Here is a 17,558-nt window from a genome sequence, read left to right on the forward strand (position 1 = left end):
CTACACTTTAAAAGAGCAGTTCAGTTTTGATCTTATTTGAGCGTAAATCTCCTTCTAAATTCTTAAATTAAAAATTAAATTATAAAATAGTCAAAGAGTAAAGCTTTGCAAAATTAGATATTTGTTTTTCTTTAAAATAAATTTGATAAAGAGACTTGCTTATCATGGAGATGTATGTGTTGTCTGTTTGTTTAAATAAATTTAAATCTACATAATATATTTTTCATCTAATATAGAGATTTATTTTTAATATATGGCTTTTTATTGCATCCATATTATATATATATAAATATATATAGTATACAGGTTTCAGATATTCACAATATTTTGCCGTGAGTACAAAATTACTGCATCTTTACAGTATAATGCTAAGAAAAACGATTTTGTCAATTGAAATATCTTATCTTATATTAGATTACGAAATAATGGCTCACAAAAAAGGATATAAAGTGCCCGCCTCCCAATGAGGTGCCCGGGTTCGAATCCTAGCTTAGGTTGCTTGATACAAATCTTGTACCAGGCTCACAACGACCACTGTCATGACGTAAAATAATCTCAGTGGTAGATGAATCGTGGGATAGAGTCCCCTTACCTTCAGGTTAACTGCAGGGGATTTTCGTGGTTTTCGTCTTCATGTAAGGCAAATTCGGGTTAGTTCCATCAAAAAGTCCTTAATGAAAGCAATTTTCTCCCGATACTTGATCAAGGAGCTCCCTTGTCTTCTGGATTGTGTTCAAAGTTAGAAAACTAAGGAGTTGAACATAGATTGAGGAGTCGTAAACTCAAAAGTGTTTCTGTTGTTCAATGACAGTGATAAAATAATGTGCCTCAATCTAATACCCTATGAAGTTTGAAACATATTTCCATTTGGGGACATTTTGAAAACTTTTCGATCTGGGCAACTTCTTTATTTCGCTTAAATAGATCTCCAATGCGCAATCTCTAACAAACGCCGATAACGCAAATGCGGGTTAGATAATAAATCATGAGCTGGTTGAATCAAGATGCCCAGTACAGGGGAATCCAGTTAAATAAAAGGAAAACGCTAATCAAGTGAAAAAGGGTTAGAAAGTTCCTATAAGTTTCATTATTACTGTACGGAGTTTGAATTAATTTCTTTTACAGTTCTTCTTAAAAGAGCTTCTTAGCTTCACACTCAAGTACTCCAAATTAATATCTTGACTTTTAGTATTCAGGTTCATAACCTGTTTCTGACTTGGATAAGTTTTCTTAAAAGTATTTAAAGAAAACGTTCTTTTTTCTTTTACTTAATTTCAATGGCAAGCCAATGTACTAGAGAGCAAAATGCAATATAAAAAAAGTAACAATGGGAGCAAAATTGACCGAAATCCTTGCCAAAGGAGTTCTTTAGCACGCTTATATCGATTAACCTTCGAGTTGTAGTTCAGAAGTGTTCTACAGCGAGACAGATAGTGCTTGTTCAGAGTCTTGGTGTGCACTTAGTTAATTGGCATCCTAGTACAGGAAGCCAATGTACTAGGGAGAAAAATGCAATATAGAAAAGTAACAATGGGAGCAAAATTGACCGAAATCCTTGCCAAAGGAGTTCTTTAACACGCTAATATCGATTAACCTTCGAGTTGTAGTTCAGAAGTGTTCTACAGCGAGACAGATAGTGCTTGCTCAGAGTCTTGGTGTGCACTTAGTGGTAAAAATTAGTTGAATCTTTAACCCCCAAACCACCATGGTTCAAAGTCAGTTTTCTCTTCACATCTAATCTTCAATCACATCTAATGCTATTGTAGCTTATCCTACCCGAAGGAAAATTCCGATATCTCCTTGAATTAAAAGCTACAATAACTCTGTTAAATTTTTATGAACTTCATAAATATTGTGTCATAAATTCATTTCATTCTTAGATTGATTGAAAGAAGTACTTAGGCATATACTTACGAATATCGAATTCTCTGTGGTAAAGATCTTCCACTGTCGGCCTATGCCGGTCACAGTAGGTGCCAAACAGGAACCTCTTTAATATTGCACTCTTCCCTACAGCGGAGCCACCCAGGCTCACCAGCCGGTAGTGGCAATCGCTGTCGCTATCCCCCATCGAAGGCCTGCGTTCACCCAGCTTGGCTATATTTGTGTTTACCTGAAATGAAAGTGAAAGTCAGTTATAAATGTCAAGAAATATGCATATTTTTAAAAGTAATAGCATGAAAGAAAATGCAGTTTAAGAATGCTTAGTCAAATGTACTCTTCAAATTGTTACTGTCTTATTCTTTATTGATAACATTATTAATGCAATTTGACTTCCCTGTAAAAAATTCTGGATCAAACTACATTAAAAAGTACCGGCCGCCTAAGATGCCGGTACTTTTTACGTTAAATCTATTTTTACCGGAATATGTAACGGAACAAAAAATTTGATTTACTGTAATTTTTACAGTAATAATTTGGGTAAAATCACTTAATTACTCGACTTAAATACTGTAAAAATTACGGTGTAATAATTGATGGTAAAATTGATTTTATGGATGATGTATCGAAATTGACGGTACTTTATACCATAATTTGATCCGGAATTTTTTAAGGCATTGAACCTAGCTTATCTTGATACAGGATGGACAGATTTTGAACGATATACACTGGTGGACAAAATTAAGAGATGGAAGACATTTTCCCAAATATCTCAAAAAATACTGAATATAAATAAATGAAATTTGGTATGGATATAGCTTATTACGTGATAATAAAGTATGCGAAACAAAATTGACAGTGCCATTCACTGGCAAGACCTATTGCCAATAAATCCCATGTAGTCTGAATGAATGAATAAAAGATGACAATAAAAGTGAGGCTTGTACAGTGTGTGTTGCCTCTAGTATGATGTATGGTCACCCCTGACAGACAGACAGCATGCGCAACGAGTATGCATGCTGTTAATAAGGAAGTTAAGGAGGACTTGTGGAAGACACTCCCATTCTTCCACCAGAGCAATTTTTAACTCCAGAATGGTTCTGGGGGAAGGTTGGCGCATCGCAATAGCTCTCCTAAGAGCATCCCAAGCATGTTCAATAGGATTCAGGTCAGGGGATTTGGCTGGCCAATCCATTCGTTGAATATCCTCGCTTTCCAGTAACTCATTAGCCATGAGAGCCCTATGTGGTCACGCATTGTCGTCCATAAAAATGAACTCAGGGCCAACAGCTCCCCTGAAAAGAAGCACATAGGGCTCTAGGACCTCCTACCTGTACCTCTGGGCATTCACGGAACCATTGTCAAACACATGGAGTGGTGTGCGGGTATCTTGCATGTGCGAATGAATGTGCCAAAATGCTTCCCATCTCTTAATTTTGTCCACCAGTGTAATTATCTGTCAAATTATCTGTCATGTAGTGTTAATTACACCCATTTCTTAAAGTCTATAAACTAGACTTAAATAAAAATGTCTTCTATTAAAATCCTTCCCATAACGATTTTAAATGGACATAATGACAGAGAGAAATAAAACTGGGCATTTATTATTGTTGATCTAAGCATATATAATCATTTTGTAACTCGCTTATAGCAATAATATATTAAATAAATTCCATATAATTTCTAATTCACTTATACACTCAACAGTCAAACACTTTTTCTAAAAAGAGCTTCCCTCTAAGAGCTCTAGAAATGTAATAATACTTTGCTTCCTAACATCTACTCTTTTTAGCAACAACTTTTCTCAAACAACATAGAATTTGCATAGATTTTTTCACGTAAAATTACTGTTACTGATTGCAGTTACTGATGTGCTGTCTGACTGAAATTCCCCTCTGAAACACCTTGTCCTGGAGGGAGGGGGTTAAATGATTTTTCTAAACATTTTTTTTAAAATTATTTAAACTAAATGTGTTATAGAATATGGTCGATTCTGACACCATTGCAGATTGATGATCTGGCTATTAACACCAATAATTTATTTATGATGACAAAAAGATGTGTTGTAGCCTAATATGTTGTAACCTAAAGACAAATAATTTACAAAAATTGCATTAAAACTAAATAAAATAGTCGTTCCTCTAATAAGGACGAGGTGATAAAGACTAGCGATCAAAACTATTAATCACAATTCAATTAAGAAACCTAACACAAAAGAAACAATTCAAAATAGCACTAAAACTAATTTCGCTTAAAAGTTAATGAGTTTTTCTTGAAACCAACATGGTGGACTGAGTTCGCTTGAAAGAGTTAAATATGAATCCCTCATGGTTCACTCATTAGCAGGATTGCCTGGAAGCTTGATAAATGATTGATGACGAAAAGAAAATAATTTAGTGCCTTTTATATTTACTCGTCTAATTAAAGCGGTGATTAAATAGAATTAGCTCACCATAATTGCACATTATCAATCATTTTTATCTTAACAACTTAAAATTGGTGTAGTAAATACGACGATTAAAATAGACAATATGGTTTTAAAAATATATTTTAAGAGATAATACGGTATAATAGACGTGTCATATCATACATATCATTAAATTTTTCCTATTGCTCATATTAATCATGCCTAACTAAAATGAGTTTAATACTTGGATATTAACTAACAAAAACTATACAAAGAGTCTACTTAAGCCCATATTAACTCTCTTCTCCTGTGTACTTACTTAAAAAAGTGATATCTGGTTATGGTAAAAGATAATTATATTTTCGTTGTCTTCACGTTCTAGGGCTTAATCTTAATGGCTAGCGGGGTTGACCTCAAATATGCTAATTAATAAGTGCAGGCGATATTTTAAGTTACGAAATCAGGCATAAAAGCGCACTTTCTCTAAATAAACATATTTTTTTCTCAACGGGTTCGGATTTCTGACCTCCGAAATATAGGGGGTAGCCGCAATCTGGAAAATATGGTCCCCATAGTTTGTTTCAAAGTTTGGACCTCTTAATGTTAATTTTATTTTTTACGTATTCGCCATATTTCAAGAACTTCTTAAGTGAGTTGAAACCTTCTTGCACACATTCTTGAAATTTGTTTATCCAAAGATAATTCCAGAAAATATTTATCATTTTTTTATTATTCTATTTAATAATGGACTGAAAACTTTTGAATTGTAAGGCACACAATTTTTTGCATTATTTTAAAGAATAAAATGTTACAAGGCAAAATACAAAATTTCAGTAAAATCAGTCAAATAGTTCCACAGAAATCGAATTTTAAGTATCTGAAATTTTTTAAATTCAATTTCTTACGCAACCAAATTTGCTCACATTTTATATTTTGCCATGTAAAACAGCATTCTTTAAAATGATGCAAAAAATTTTATACCTTATAATTCAAAATTTTTTAGACCATTATTAAAAATAAGAAAAAATATTTTTTTAAAAATTTAATTACTTTTTGCATGTATTTATAATTGGATAAAATGACTTTATAATTGCGTGCAAATTTTTTTCAATTTGGTTAAAAAGTTTTTTGAGATATAACGAAATGCGCAAAAAGTAAGATTAACGTTAAGGGGTCGAAATTTTGGAGAACTCTCCCGACCAAATTATTGGGACCATATATCCCAGTTTGCAGCTACCGTCTATATTTTGGGGGTCAGAAATTCAAATCCATTGACAAAAAGGCATGTTTATTCGGAGAAACTACGTTTTTGTATCTGATTTCGTAGCTTAAAATATCGTCTACACAACTTAATTAACATATTTGAGGTCTTCCCCTCAAACTATTAAAATGGTGTCCTAGAACGTAAAGATCCGATTATTAAATTAAAAGTTATTCAGGGTTGTCCTTTTTTTTGCACACTAGACAAAACTGAAAAGAGATTAGGACATCAAAGATAAAAAGAATCTTGTGAGAAGTATTTTTTTATTAGCCCACGCGGCATATTGTTAACTCATCTCTCGTAGTTTTACCATTCATTAGTATTTATAATTTACTTCGATTAAGTTTAAGAATTAATGACATCATTAAAATAACGCGGGAAAGTTTTTTTTAAATAATTTTTTATTGCGCATCGTATATTGAGAAAAAATATGGTAATAACTACCAGAATATGGTAAATTTTACCGTGTCTGTGGTAATTTTAACAAAAGCGTTTTTGTGATGATTTTGGCAAAATCAACAATAAAATACGGTTTTATAATTTGTGACGAAATTTGGCTATTTTATTATGATAACTAAGAGCATGCCATAAAAACCATGCAATTCATCTATTTATTCGGTTAAATTTCCTTTTCAATTAAGTACTTTTTTTTCTAAATGTGTGGTTAAAAGAAACCAGAATTTCTGGTAAACTACTACCGTATGAACTGAAAAACTACCAAAACAATGGTTTTAATACCGTATTTTTTGGTTTTATTAATCAGAATTATCTTATTTTATTTTTGTACGAAATGTTTTTACCATACAGTATCATAATTTCATAAGAATCTTTTCCTTCGTTAAAACAGAATACTTTTGTACCAAAATATCATATTATGCAGTTTCTTGTCTTTTTAGTTGGATTCATTGTTAGTAAGTTATGCAAGAGGGCCCTAAAAGGCTCTTAACATTTTTCTCTTTAGTTCTTTTCATTGAATATTAAGAAACCGAAAACCTTTTCTACAATGTAAAAGATAAATTTCTTCTTGATTCTAACAATTAAAGGTTTTGTTAAAAAAAAAAACACGTTTCTCACACTTTTACAGTACAGTTAATACTATATTTTGAAAAATAAATTTTGCTTCATTTACCACAAATTATAAAGATAAAATAACATTTTATTTGGTAACAGTATGGAAGTATAGTACAAAATTTTTATTGTTTTGTTATCAATGTTATAAACACAATAAAAAACTAGTCAGTTTTGCTTTTTCGTATCAATAAAATATTTAATTCCGTCTAATAATTTAAACTTTATAGTGTTTAAGATAAATAAATCAATATTGGCAAACAAAAATCATTCGAATTTGCTTTAAATTACTTTCTACACACCCCGCCAAGAAATCTTATTTTATTAGTAACCAATTTATGTCCCCCAGAATTGAATTTCAGCAGTAAAAAATTTTTACTCCGACTTTCTTTCCTTTTTTTCCCTTTTCTCTCATTTCATATATTTATATTTTCCCTTTCCGTTTCGTTATTCCACCCAAGTTAACCACTACAATAAAATCTTTATTGATAAGTCAACTACCACGACAGGGTATATTTATCAAACGCAAGCAGCGGGATAGGGAAAAAGAAACAAAATTTATGACTAACATTTCTCTAAACAAGAACTTTTATGTATTATTTCCGCTTTTTGGCTCCATAGGCGGCTTCGTTATCTTTTACCGCATACTGCAAAAATATAACATAAAATCTAAATTACAATTTTCTTTCTGCTACGGATAACATTGTATATTTTCTTAGGTGAGTGAATATAAATAAGCAAAGTTTTTGAATAAAAATGTCAAATTTTAGTATAATTTTCTTCGAATGTTTATGTAGCATCGAAGTCCGCTCACTGAATAAACTGTAAAAGAAATTCAGTGTGTTTCAATGTCAAAAATGTTGGCAACTACTTTACACCCAAGTATGGTGCATTGAAACACCATTCACAACACTTGGATCTAGGTGTATAGCAGAATGGTTCAGAGTAGAATGGTGAAATGTATGTAAAAAGGAGATATTTAATAACAATCAAATTAAATAATGTAAACAATAAAATGTTACAAAACAATAAAAATCCACAAAGGGCTGTAGTGCTATGGAAGAAGAAGAAGAAGCAATGAAAGCAAACATGTTGCGTGATCTTTGTAAGGCTTCCCAATAAGCCTTTCATCCCAATCCGTTGACTACCACGCAATTTATATATATTCATAATTATTATGCTTGATAACAGCGTCGTCTGGTGGTCAGACAAAAATTCCTAACTAGGCGCTTCACAACACCCTTAATACTCTTTTACACTACTTCGTGTGAACTAACCGCTACCATTTTTGTTATTTAGAAACACTACCCATATAACCATAGTTATTTAGAAATACTACTACTTCTATTTAAATGTAAATTTTTGGAAAATTGGTAAAGTCAATACGCTTTATACGTAAATTTTACGTAATATTGACGGAATGATATTACCATTGAGATATTTGGTTAAAAAAAATTCTCTGGTGTATTTTACGTAATATTAACGAAATGGATTTTACCAACTACCCTTCGGTAAGATTGCTTTCGTATATTTTACGAAAGATTGACGAAAAAATAATTAGCATTTAGATTAAGTAAAAATGATTCAGTTTATTTTACGTATAATTGACGAAGCAAATTTACCTTCTAAATTTCGATTCCAATTTATTTACGCAACTGTTTTTACTGTTTATTTTATTATTGTAATGTTTTATTATTGTAAATTTATTACTGTTCTTTGGATTTCCACTTCTTTGATATGATTCGACGTTTCAAGTTACATAAATTCTGATGTACTTTTGAAGTAAATAACATGTTAAAATAATGCACTCGTTCGTATTTCGTAAAAAGTAGAAGGAAAATATTCACACAATAAAATTAATTTATTTACGTATAATTTTAAGCGGATTTTACGTTTTTTGGAAGACCGTTATTTGCTATAATTCAACTGTTCAATTTTTCGTAAATTTTACAAATGCTTAGTGAAATTTAAAGGAAAAAAATACACGTATTTTTGACGTAAAATCGATGATTTTCTGCTACCTGGGTATAATTTATAAATGCAATAAATTATGATGCACATAAGAGTCAGTAAAGTTATTTTTACAATACAATATAAAGCAAGAACCAATAATTTAGGATGCTAACATTCATTATTTTAACAAAATTAGTTTATTAATAAAATATACACACAGCACAGAGAGAATATTAATGAAATATTTCAAACAAAGCTTGACAAATCCGAAAGCTATAGATTTTAAATATTATAAAAATGTTTAAAACAATTATCAGATTTATATAAATCTTCTTATTAAAACTATAATTATCTTTGCTAAACAAATAAAAACAAGCATACATTTTTATAACAGTTTACATCTGTAGAATGTTTAACATTTATGCAAGGCGGATTCTATTTTTTTTTTGCTTGATTGTAAACAATAAATATCGATAGTCTGACACCAAAATCGGTGGAAATATTTCATGAATCGTGTAAATGCAACTGATCTTGGTGTTAGTTTCTCATTTTAAAGAGTTTAGATTTAACTACATTCTTTAAATTGAGTATGAACGTTCGATTCGATATTAAATTGAAATAACGCGCAATTTTTAGAGTTCGTAACACCAAATTTGGATAGGTTCTACATCACAGTTATTACATTGCTTCATAATGAACATGAAATATTGTATTGCACTCTTCGTCTGTGCGAGAAAATTGTAGTAGGCTATTCTTATTGTAAAAGGCATTTGACTACGAAATATCTTAACTTTTTTCTTATTTAAATATGTCATTATGATGAACAAAAAATAACAGGGGATCGACCAAATTGAGGAGATACTGAGATCATACCACTCCCATCTGAGTTAAAATATCTCAGTAACTTTAGATAGAGTTCCAATACCTAGCTTAATATAGGAACTCTAATAAAAAGATGTTTATCGGATGCCTGCAAGCAACGTCATGCGTGGGTAAATAGTGGCATTTATTTATGCAGCGGTTCAGCAGCCAATCCGGTTTGACACACACACATGACGTTACTTTCATGTACCCAATGAAATCTTTTCCGAAAAAATTGATTCAGCTTGATTATAAACCAAACCTAATAGATGTAACGTTCACATGCCATGCACAACAACGTTATTAGGCACAATCATGTGATTTCAGTGGTATTCTTCTTCTCGAGTTGCAAGTACCCAATTAAGCAAAATTAGTGGGGTTTTTTTCGTTCATCTCAATATATGCCTAATGAGATCGTAGAAATATTATCTTATACTGAGGGGAAGGTGAAATAAAACTGTCTCTCAAGTTAAAAGTAGGACTTCTTCAAATGTGAGAGAATATTGCAAATTAATCCTTATTTCATGTTAAAGAAATTTTATTACTCATTTTTACTAGGAATTTCTGAGTACTTTTTGACAAAATTTATCTCGTAAATTAGTGGTAAGTATGAAAAAACTTTGCTTCACGTCTACAGTTTTTTGCAATAACCATTAATTTATAAAATAGTATTCAAGTTGAAAATTCAAAGAATGTTTTTTAAAGAAAAAAAATTGCCAAAGAAATATCGGTGTTAATAATAAAAGAATCGAGTTATCAATGAAATAAGTACACTATTTCCTTTAAATAATAAAAAATCATATATATTTACGTGTATATACTACGTTCCTGTAATCTAGCAAAAAAAAGGTCTTTAATTTTCTTTTTTAATTTTTTCAAAATAATAATCAGAGAGAGGCATTTTTATTACACCTTTTCAACCAGAAAAATTTTAAAATATATACCTATTATAGTGAGTATATTAAGCTGAAATTAACGCAGTTTAAAAGAAAACTGCAACACGTTTTAGCATAGGTGTCAGTAAATTTTACTCAAACTCATCATTAATACTTTTTTGTAATAACCAGTGCATTTCTCATATTTTAACCATCCGGCATTTCCATTCAAGTTACCGAAGTATTTGAGTGACTCATTGAATGGAACTTATTAAATCTTAACTTAATTAAATTAATAAATGTAACCATTAGTTTGACTTATTTTGTTAAACAGAATTACTTTTTTACTAAAGCTGCAATCGCATGGTTAACCTCCAAACTTAGCGTTTACAGAAGCTCAAAAGCAAACATAAGTGAAAAAGCGATCAAAATACAGACAACACTTAGGTAATCAAACAACAGAAATCAAATAACAACAAATAAAACAAAAACAAATCAATCAACATAATCAAGCAGAAGAAAATCAAACAATGAGAACACTTAGATACAAATGCAATAGATGCATATCTAAAATTAGATATGCGACGAAAACTATAGAATGAGTTTCAAATTATAAATAGTCATAGCTATATGTAATAATTATAGAATGTATTTTGAAAATTTTATCCCGCAAAACATGGTAATAGTTCTAAAAAATATTTACTCAAATTAATTCGAACAAATATTACAGCAGCTTTCAAAACGTATTTCATTAACTCTTAAATTATGATATCTTAGTTTTTTTACATTCCTTTATAAGTTTATTCTGACATTAATTTACATATTGTTAAATGCACATATATTTTGGTTAAAAACAATTGTTTCAAATTTTCAAGTTTTTGGTGTCAAATAAGTATACTAGATGACTACTACAATAACGAAGTTATTAAAAATAATACAGCTGTTAATTTAATCAAACATATAAAATAAACAATATTTAAAATTAAATTGTCATGCATACTTATATTTTCAATAATTAAAGCTTTAAATAATTCTCAATGAAGCAGTAGCTGAATTCAAATATATTTTTTTATGTTTATTGTTTTTGGAACTGTAACTAACCTTAATTGTTTATACAAAGCACAAAACAGGAAATGAAGATTTTTAAACTCTCACAATTGTTTTTTTTACACTTTCTAAATCTAAAAAAATAAGAAATTGGATCTAAGAAAAAAATTAATGACATAAAGTATTGAATAAAATTTATGTATAATTTATATTTCATAACTACTGATAGAATAAGTTTTTTTGAAAAAAAAAATAATTCAACTATGCACAAATAGATAGGAAGTATAACAAAATATACCCTTTCTTATTTATCGATTTTCGCTTTTACATTGTTGTGTGTTCTCACATGCGTGGAAAAAATATGTTTATTGAATTTCTATTCGCTATAATCGAGTAAAAAAAAAAGGGATGGTTATATATCGTCTATTACTCAACGCATATTGGAATTTATATCTTGGAATCAATTTATTTCCATAAAATCAACAAAAGAGCAACTACATGAATGTAGTCCAAAAAGAAAAAGGCTTCTTAAATTTAGTACAATATAAAATCCTAAGGGAGTTCAATGTAAAGTACGTTTATTACATTAAATGTCTTTGAATTCAATCTGATGTTACTAAAAGATAGGAAGTAAATAAAAGTAAAAAATTGGTGAATTTAGGAAAAAAAAGTAGAAGAAATTCAATGGGATATAGTCCTTAAAGCTTGTAGCTCCTTTAAAATAGCCTTTCATTTATACATATATATTGTAATTAATCACTGCGTTTAAAAAATAAGTGGAAGAACAGATAATATGATACAATTTTCAAAACATTACTTCTTTCAAATTTCAACTTTAGCAGTTTCTTAAGATAATACTTCATTGATATATTGATAATATTGTGCTTAGAAAAAGAAATTTATAAACTAACAATAGGATAATTTAAACATCGCATTTTTAAATTTCAACATTTTTATAAGTCCCTTTAAAATGACGTTTAACTGATAAATTATTAGCTAAGATTAGAATTTATCAATTAAAAAAAATGAATTTTCACAAAAGCTGTCCTAGAACACATGAATACAGTTTCTTCATAGAAAGTTATATTTCCAGAAAAGTTTATGAAACGTTTACAAAATTTTTATGTAATATTTACGTAAAAAGAAACTTTATGCACATCTGGCATAATCATCATCCTCAAATCATGATGATCATGCCAGGCGCTTTTAATTCAGTGTGATATTGATTCATTTGAATTAAGAACATCCTAGAACACATGAATACAGTTTCTTCATAGAAAGTTATATTTCCAGAAAAGTTTATGAAACGTTTACAAAATTTTTATGTAATATTTACGTAAAAAGAAACTTTATGCACATCTGGCATAATCATCATCCTCAAATCATGATGATCATGCCAGGCGCTTTTAATTCAGTGTGATATTGATTCATTTGAATTAATTTTGAGAATGTCTTATACTGTTTCTTATTAGTGGTTCTTTTATATATGTTTGGATGATAAAGCTCACCCACCTACTCATGAGTTTTATCACAGTTCCCATAAAAAAGGGACAATTCTTACTTCTAATTTACCGTTAGAATAATTTGAATTTGAAAAACAGTATTAATTGGAAAAAAATTAAAAACCCAAAATCCAGTATTTTCTTTGAAAACGATAATTCCTATTCTCATTTTTAACTTTTAACAACGTGTTTTTTTCATTTCGTATCCTCCATATCTAACGACGTCTAGACTAGTTCCAAGAGATTATATATTTGTTAAAAGCTCAAAATTATTAGGGAATATCTATTTAACTCGTCGTGTCTGAATTGCAAACAGTTTAAAATTTAATCTGACAGGAAAAACCTTGTGGCTCCCATAAACGCTAAATCCTCCATGTAACAGCATTACAGTATCATAAATATGCGCTGATTTTAAAAGGTTTGCCAGGTAAATAGTAGCCAAAAAGATACGCGAGGTTTATTTTTACAGTATGCAAAAAAAGACAAATGTGGGATTTACATCTAAAAGTAACGAAAGTTGAAACAAAATTGAAGTACATTAAAGTTTCCAAAACACAAGGAAGAATAAATATTCAAGTCGCACATTTTATCATAACAAGACTAACAGGAAGTTTCCAAAATGTCCATTTGAGATATTTGATTCCAAAATGTCCATTTGAGAGATTGATAAATTTACTTTTATATTTTTTAAACCTTATACTTTATAATAACCTGGCCTATAGTTTATAATAGTAAGTTATAATAATTTTCCTTAATTACGGAAAATTGATTCAAAATTGACAACTTATCTGTATGTTTAACCATAATATGGAGCAAGCGTACAAAAAACTTAATATGGTATTGAATTGAAATGTAATTCAGTATAACTTAGAACATAATATCAGGTTATCAAGTTTCATTATCTGTTTCAACCTAACACCATGTTAACATAATTATGGTACTGTCGTTTCAGCATAGAATGAAATATTTGAACAATTTGCACAAAGTAACGTGTTGCAAAATGTGCAATAATGTAAGCTTATGATTCACTTACTTATAACAAAAACCAATAGATTTTTTAAAGGCTGTATTACGCGTAAAACTATTTTTGTGCAACAATGTAAGCTTATGATTTACTTACTTATAACAAAAACCAATAGATTTTCTTAAAAGCTGTATTAAACGTAAAACTATTTTTGTGCAACAATGCAAGTTTATGATTTATTTACTCATAACAAAAACCAATAGATTTTCTTAAAAGCTGTATTAAATGTAAAACTATTTTTAATAAATTAAACTAAAGCCAATTTAATTTTATTGTTAAAAATAAATTTATTCTTTTCCTTCGGAAAAATAAATGTTTTCGCAAGTGAAATACTCTTTAAAATATCAAAATGATAGGGCAAGTATTATTTGCCTACTTTTTTGAAACTATCTATTCTCTTTTGGGATAAAAGCGGCTTAATGAGATCTGTTCTCTTTTATACGCCCTGGGAAAATAACAATTTTCTTTGCCAACTCTTCTCTTGTTTCCAAATGAAAGAGGTCAATCTTTCAACAAATCCATTAGAGTGTCAAACTTTTAGATTAGATCAGCCTTTCTATCGAACAAACATAATATCTGAGAAATGTTCTAGGAAAATATATCAAATAACTTTAATCACGAAAATATTCTTCAGTTTTATTTGATCGTTTTAAAATTTGGGATATAGTTTCAGCGAGTGAATAAGAGCTGCAATTGTTTATTGATACCAGTACCGAAAAATAACCAATGATTTGAAAAACTGATTTCAAAAATGTGATAGAATATGTATATGAGCCGCGATGACTCAGGGGATAGAGCGTTCTCCTTCCAATGAGGCGAATCGGGTTCGAATCCCAGTCAATACGAATTCCACATTCGGCTTGCACCTACCGCAATGCTGACGTGAAATATCCTCAGTGGTAGACGGATCATGAGTTAGATTCCCCTTGCCGTCAGGCTAACCATGGGAGGTTCTTGTGGTCTTCCTTTCCATGTAACGAAATGTGGGTTAGCTCCATCGAAAAGTCCTCCACGAAGGCAATTACTCCAAATACAGGATCCAGGAGTTCCCTTGTCTTCTGGATTGGGGTCACTATTACAAGGCTATGGAGTTGAACATTAGTAGTCGTAAACCCACAAATTGGATCAGCTGTTCAACGACGGTTATAAAATAAAACTATGCTACTTTGGAAATGAAAGTTCGATTTGGTGTTAAATTGAGGGAAAAAAATGTTCATTCACACAATTTAGGTGGTTCAACATCAAATTCGGAGAGGAAGCCACAGTTAAAAATCACAGTGTAAAATATCATGCATGGTTTGTTGTATTCTGTTTTAGACCTTGGACGCCAAATAATTATTTTTACGCATTTCAAAATCATTTACAAAAGTCGTCAAGAGATGGCATTGGAAACTAGAAAAAATTTAAAAAGCAATGTTTTTTTAATTTTTGCAAGGTGGTGGGCTAAATTTGTTCTTGGACTGAAGCATATTTTTAGTGATGACGATGGTAACTTCGAAAACACTATTTTAAAAAGCGCCCTCTGATAACGAATTTTATATTTAATATTTATACTTGGTTTGAATAAATATTTTATTTCCAAATCAAAACACACTTTACCGTGATTTCTATTTTCTTTTGTTTTTCATTAATTGATTTAAATCGGTCGAATGCGTGGAACTCATTATTTAAAGGAAAAATTAATTCATGTAAAGAAATGAATTAAAATAATAGCAACTAATACGTAGATAAATTGACAGGTAAGATATACTAAAAAAACTTATTAGCTATAATTATTGTTAAATCCTTAGTTTTTTTTTTTTTTTTTTTTTTTTTGAAGTCGCACTTTATTTCGATTTATTATGAAGTTAATAAATTTCTATAAGAGGATTGCAAGTTTTGAGTAAATACATAAAAATTTAAGAAGGCAAGACTTAAAAGTTAGTCAAAAATATTCAGAATGCATTGTTCAGAAATCGGCCAAAATTTCTTGTAATCTAAGTTAAGAATGAGTACGTAAAACTTTTCTTCTGTTTTTCTAACCTTTCGAATGGTACGAGTTTTGTAAAATAATATATATGAAGAGATTTAGAGTAAATAAGAAAGTGCGTAAAAGGGAAAAGAACTGCTATACCGAATTAAAAGAAAAAAATGATTTATTGATTAAAAAAAGAAAGTGAGGTAACAGTTCCTGCAGCTTTTCATCTTATAATAGTTAAAACATTATTTTCAATAATTATTTATTAATTTTGTTTTTAAAGAATAAAACTTTTTAAAATTTCAATCATAAAAACATTTAGCGATATTTTGGGTAGACAATTCAATGTTCAAAATTAGAAATAAATCGCTTGAACAAATATTGAGAAATAGCAAGTTTTCACATTCAAATTTCATTATCTTTCGTTAACTGCTGAAAAAATTCCTTGGTACAAAATAATAAGCGTTAGCATGCTGCAGGCCGAATCAAAAAGGTTAAACATAAATAATAAGAAAGTATTTCTAAATTCTGAGATTAAAAAAATATATATGGTCTCAGTAAACAACTAAATTTTCAAAATTTGAAATAAATCGCTTGAATAAATTTCGAGAAAAAAAAATTATTATCTTATTCAAATTACATTTTTTATGTACGGCTGGAAAAAATTGTTTGGGTCAGAATTGCAGGCTTTATCATACTACGCGCAGAATCAAAAACGATTAAATAACGCAGTTTTCATGTTACTTGGTAACTAGTGATACTTAACATCAACCAGAGGCGTAAGATAACATGGTTCAAATTAGTAATGTGCGATATTATGATTCCCTTTAATACCATATTGAAAAAGAAACTAATATCATTTAGAGAGATTTCGCATAGCGTTTGTCTTTCGTTAACTGTTACACTAATTTTTTTCCACATCCATGATTTGTGGAGGAATTTTCACGCGTGTGCAAGAAACTCGAAAAGAGTTATAATCAATGAGCTATTTTGTTTCTGTGATGCAACGTTTAACCGATTTTTCTGGAAAATAAACCAGCCGCTTTTTATATATTCTCCGAAATTTAAAGGGTAGCAAGACATCATGAAAGTAAGTTTGTTTATCATTTTCAGCGTTGACAACAGCGCATCGCAAAAACTTTCGTTCAAATGACTGCATTTTAGATCTCGTATCCTTTTCCTATCTCAATCTCAACAACACTATAAAAACTTCTGGTAAAAACGTCCTTTTTCCGGCTCATTTTTATCGTAAAATTCAGTTTTACTGCAGCAGGTCACGGAATAAAAAAGTTTGATGTACCGTAGTTTTTTTCAAGCAGTAATTACATTAAAACCACTTAATAAATAAAAAGCTCTGTAAAAATTACGGTACATAATATTTTACAGTAAAAAAAGATTTTTACGGTAAAAATGAATTTTATGCTAAAAATGGATTTATGGTAAAATGTTTTTTAGGAATGATGAACCCAAAGTACCGGTACATTATTTCATAATTTTATACTGAATTTGTTACAATTTACACTATTAGAAATGTCGAAATACGCTGAACCATAATATTCAATTTGCTGAAGCCTTTATTGCTAAGTTGAACTATATTATCGTACTTATTTAAAACTGTGTATAAACTCAGTGGTACTACAGCCCATAGAGGGCCAATACTGTGCCCATCTTAGTCCTCCTAAACTTGGACTCTGGGATGCAGGAGCAGATGTTCCGGTTAGG

At 29.8% G+C, this 17,558-nt stretch overlaps 1 protein-coding gene across 1 annotated transcript in view; it reads right to left on the bottom strand.

The window, feature by feature from the left end:
- LOC107448125 (ras-related protein Rap-1b-like) overlaps positions 1-17,558 on the bottom strand; it is a 110,995-nt gene that overhangs the window by 43,058 nt on the left and 50,379 nt on the right. Inside the window, exon 2 of the mRNA XM_021144999.4 lies at positions 1,915-2,113. Coding sequence (XP_021000658.1) covers positions 1,915-2,071 — 157 coding nt within the window. The 5' untranslated portion in view covers positions 2,072-2,113. The remainder of the gene's footprint in view (positions 1-1,914; positions 2,114-17,558) is intronic.

The sequence above is a fragment of the Parasteatoda tepidariorum genome, chromosome 3 (genome assembly GCF_982258835.1).
Source record: "Parasteatoda tepidariorum strain Cologne lab strain chromosome 3, Ptep-v5.0, whole genome shotgun sequence".
In the NCBI taxonomy this organism is placed as follows: Eukaryota; Metazoa; Arthropoda; class Arachnida; order Araneae; family Theridiidae; genus Parasteatoda; species Parasteatoda tepidariorum.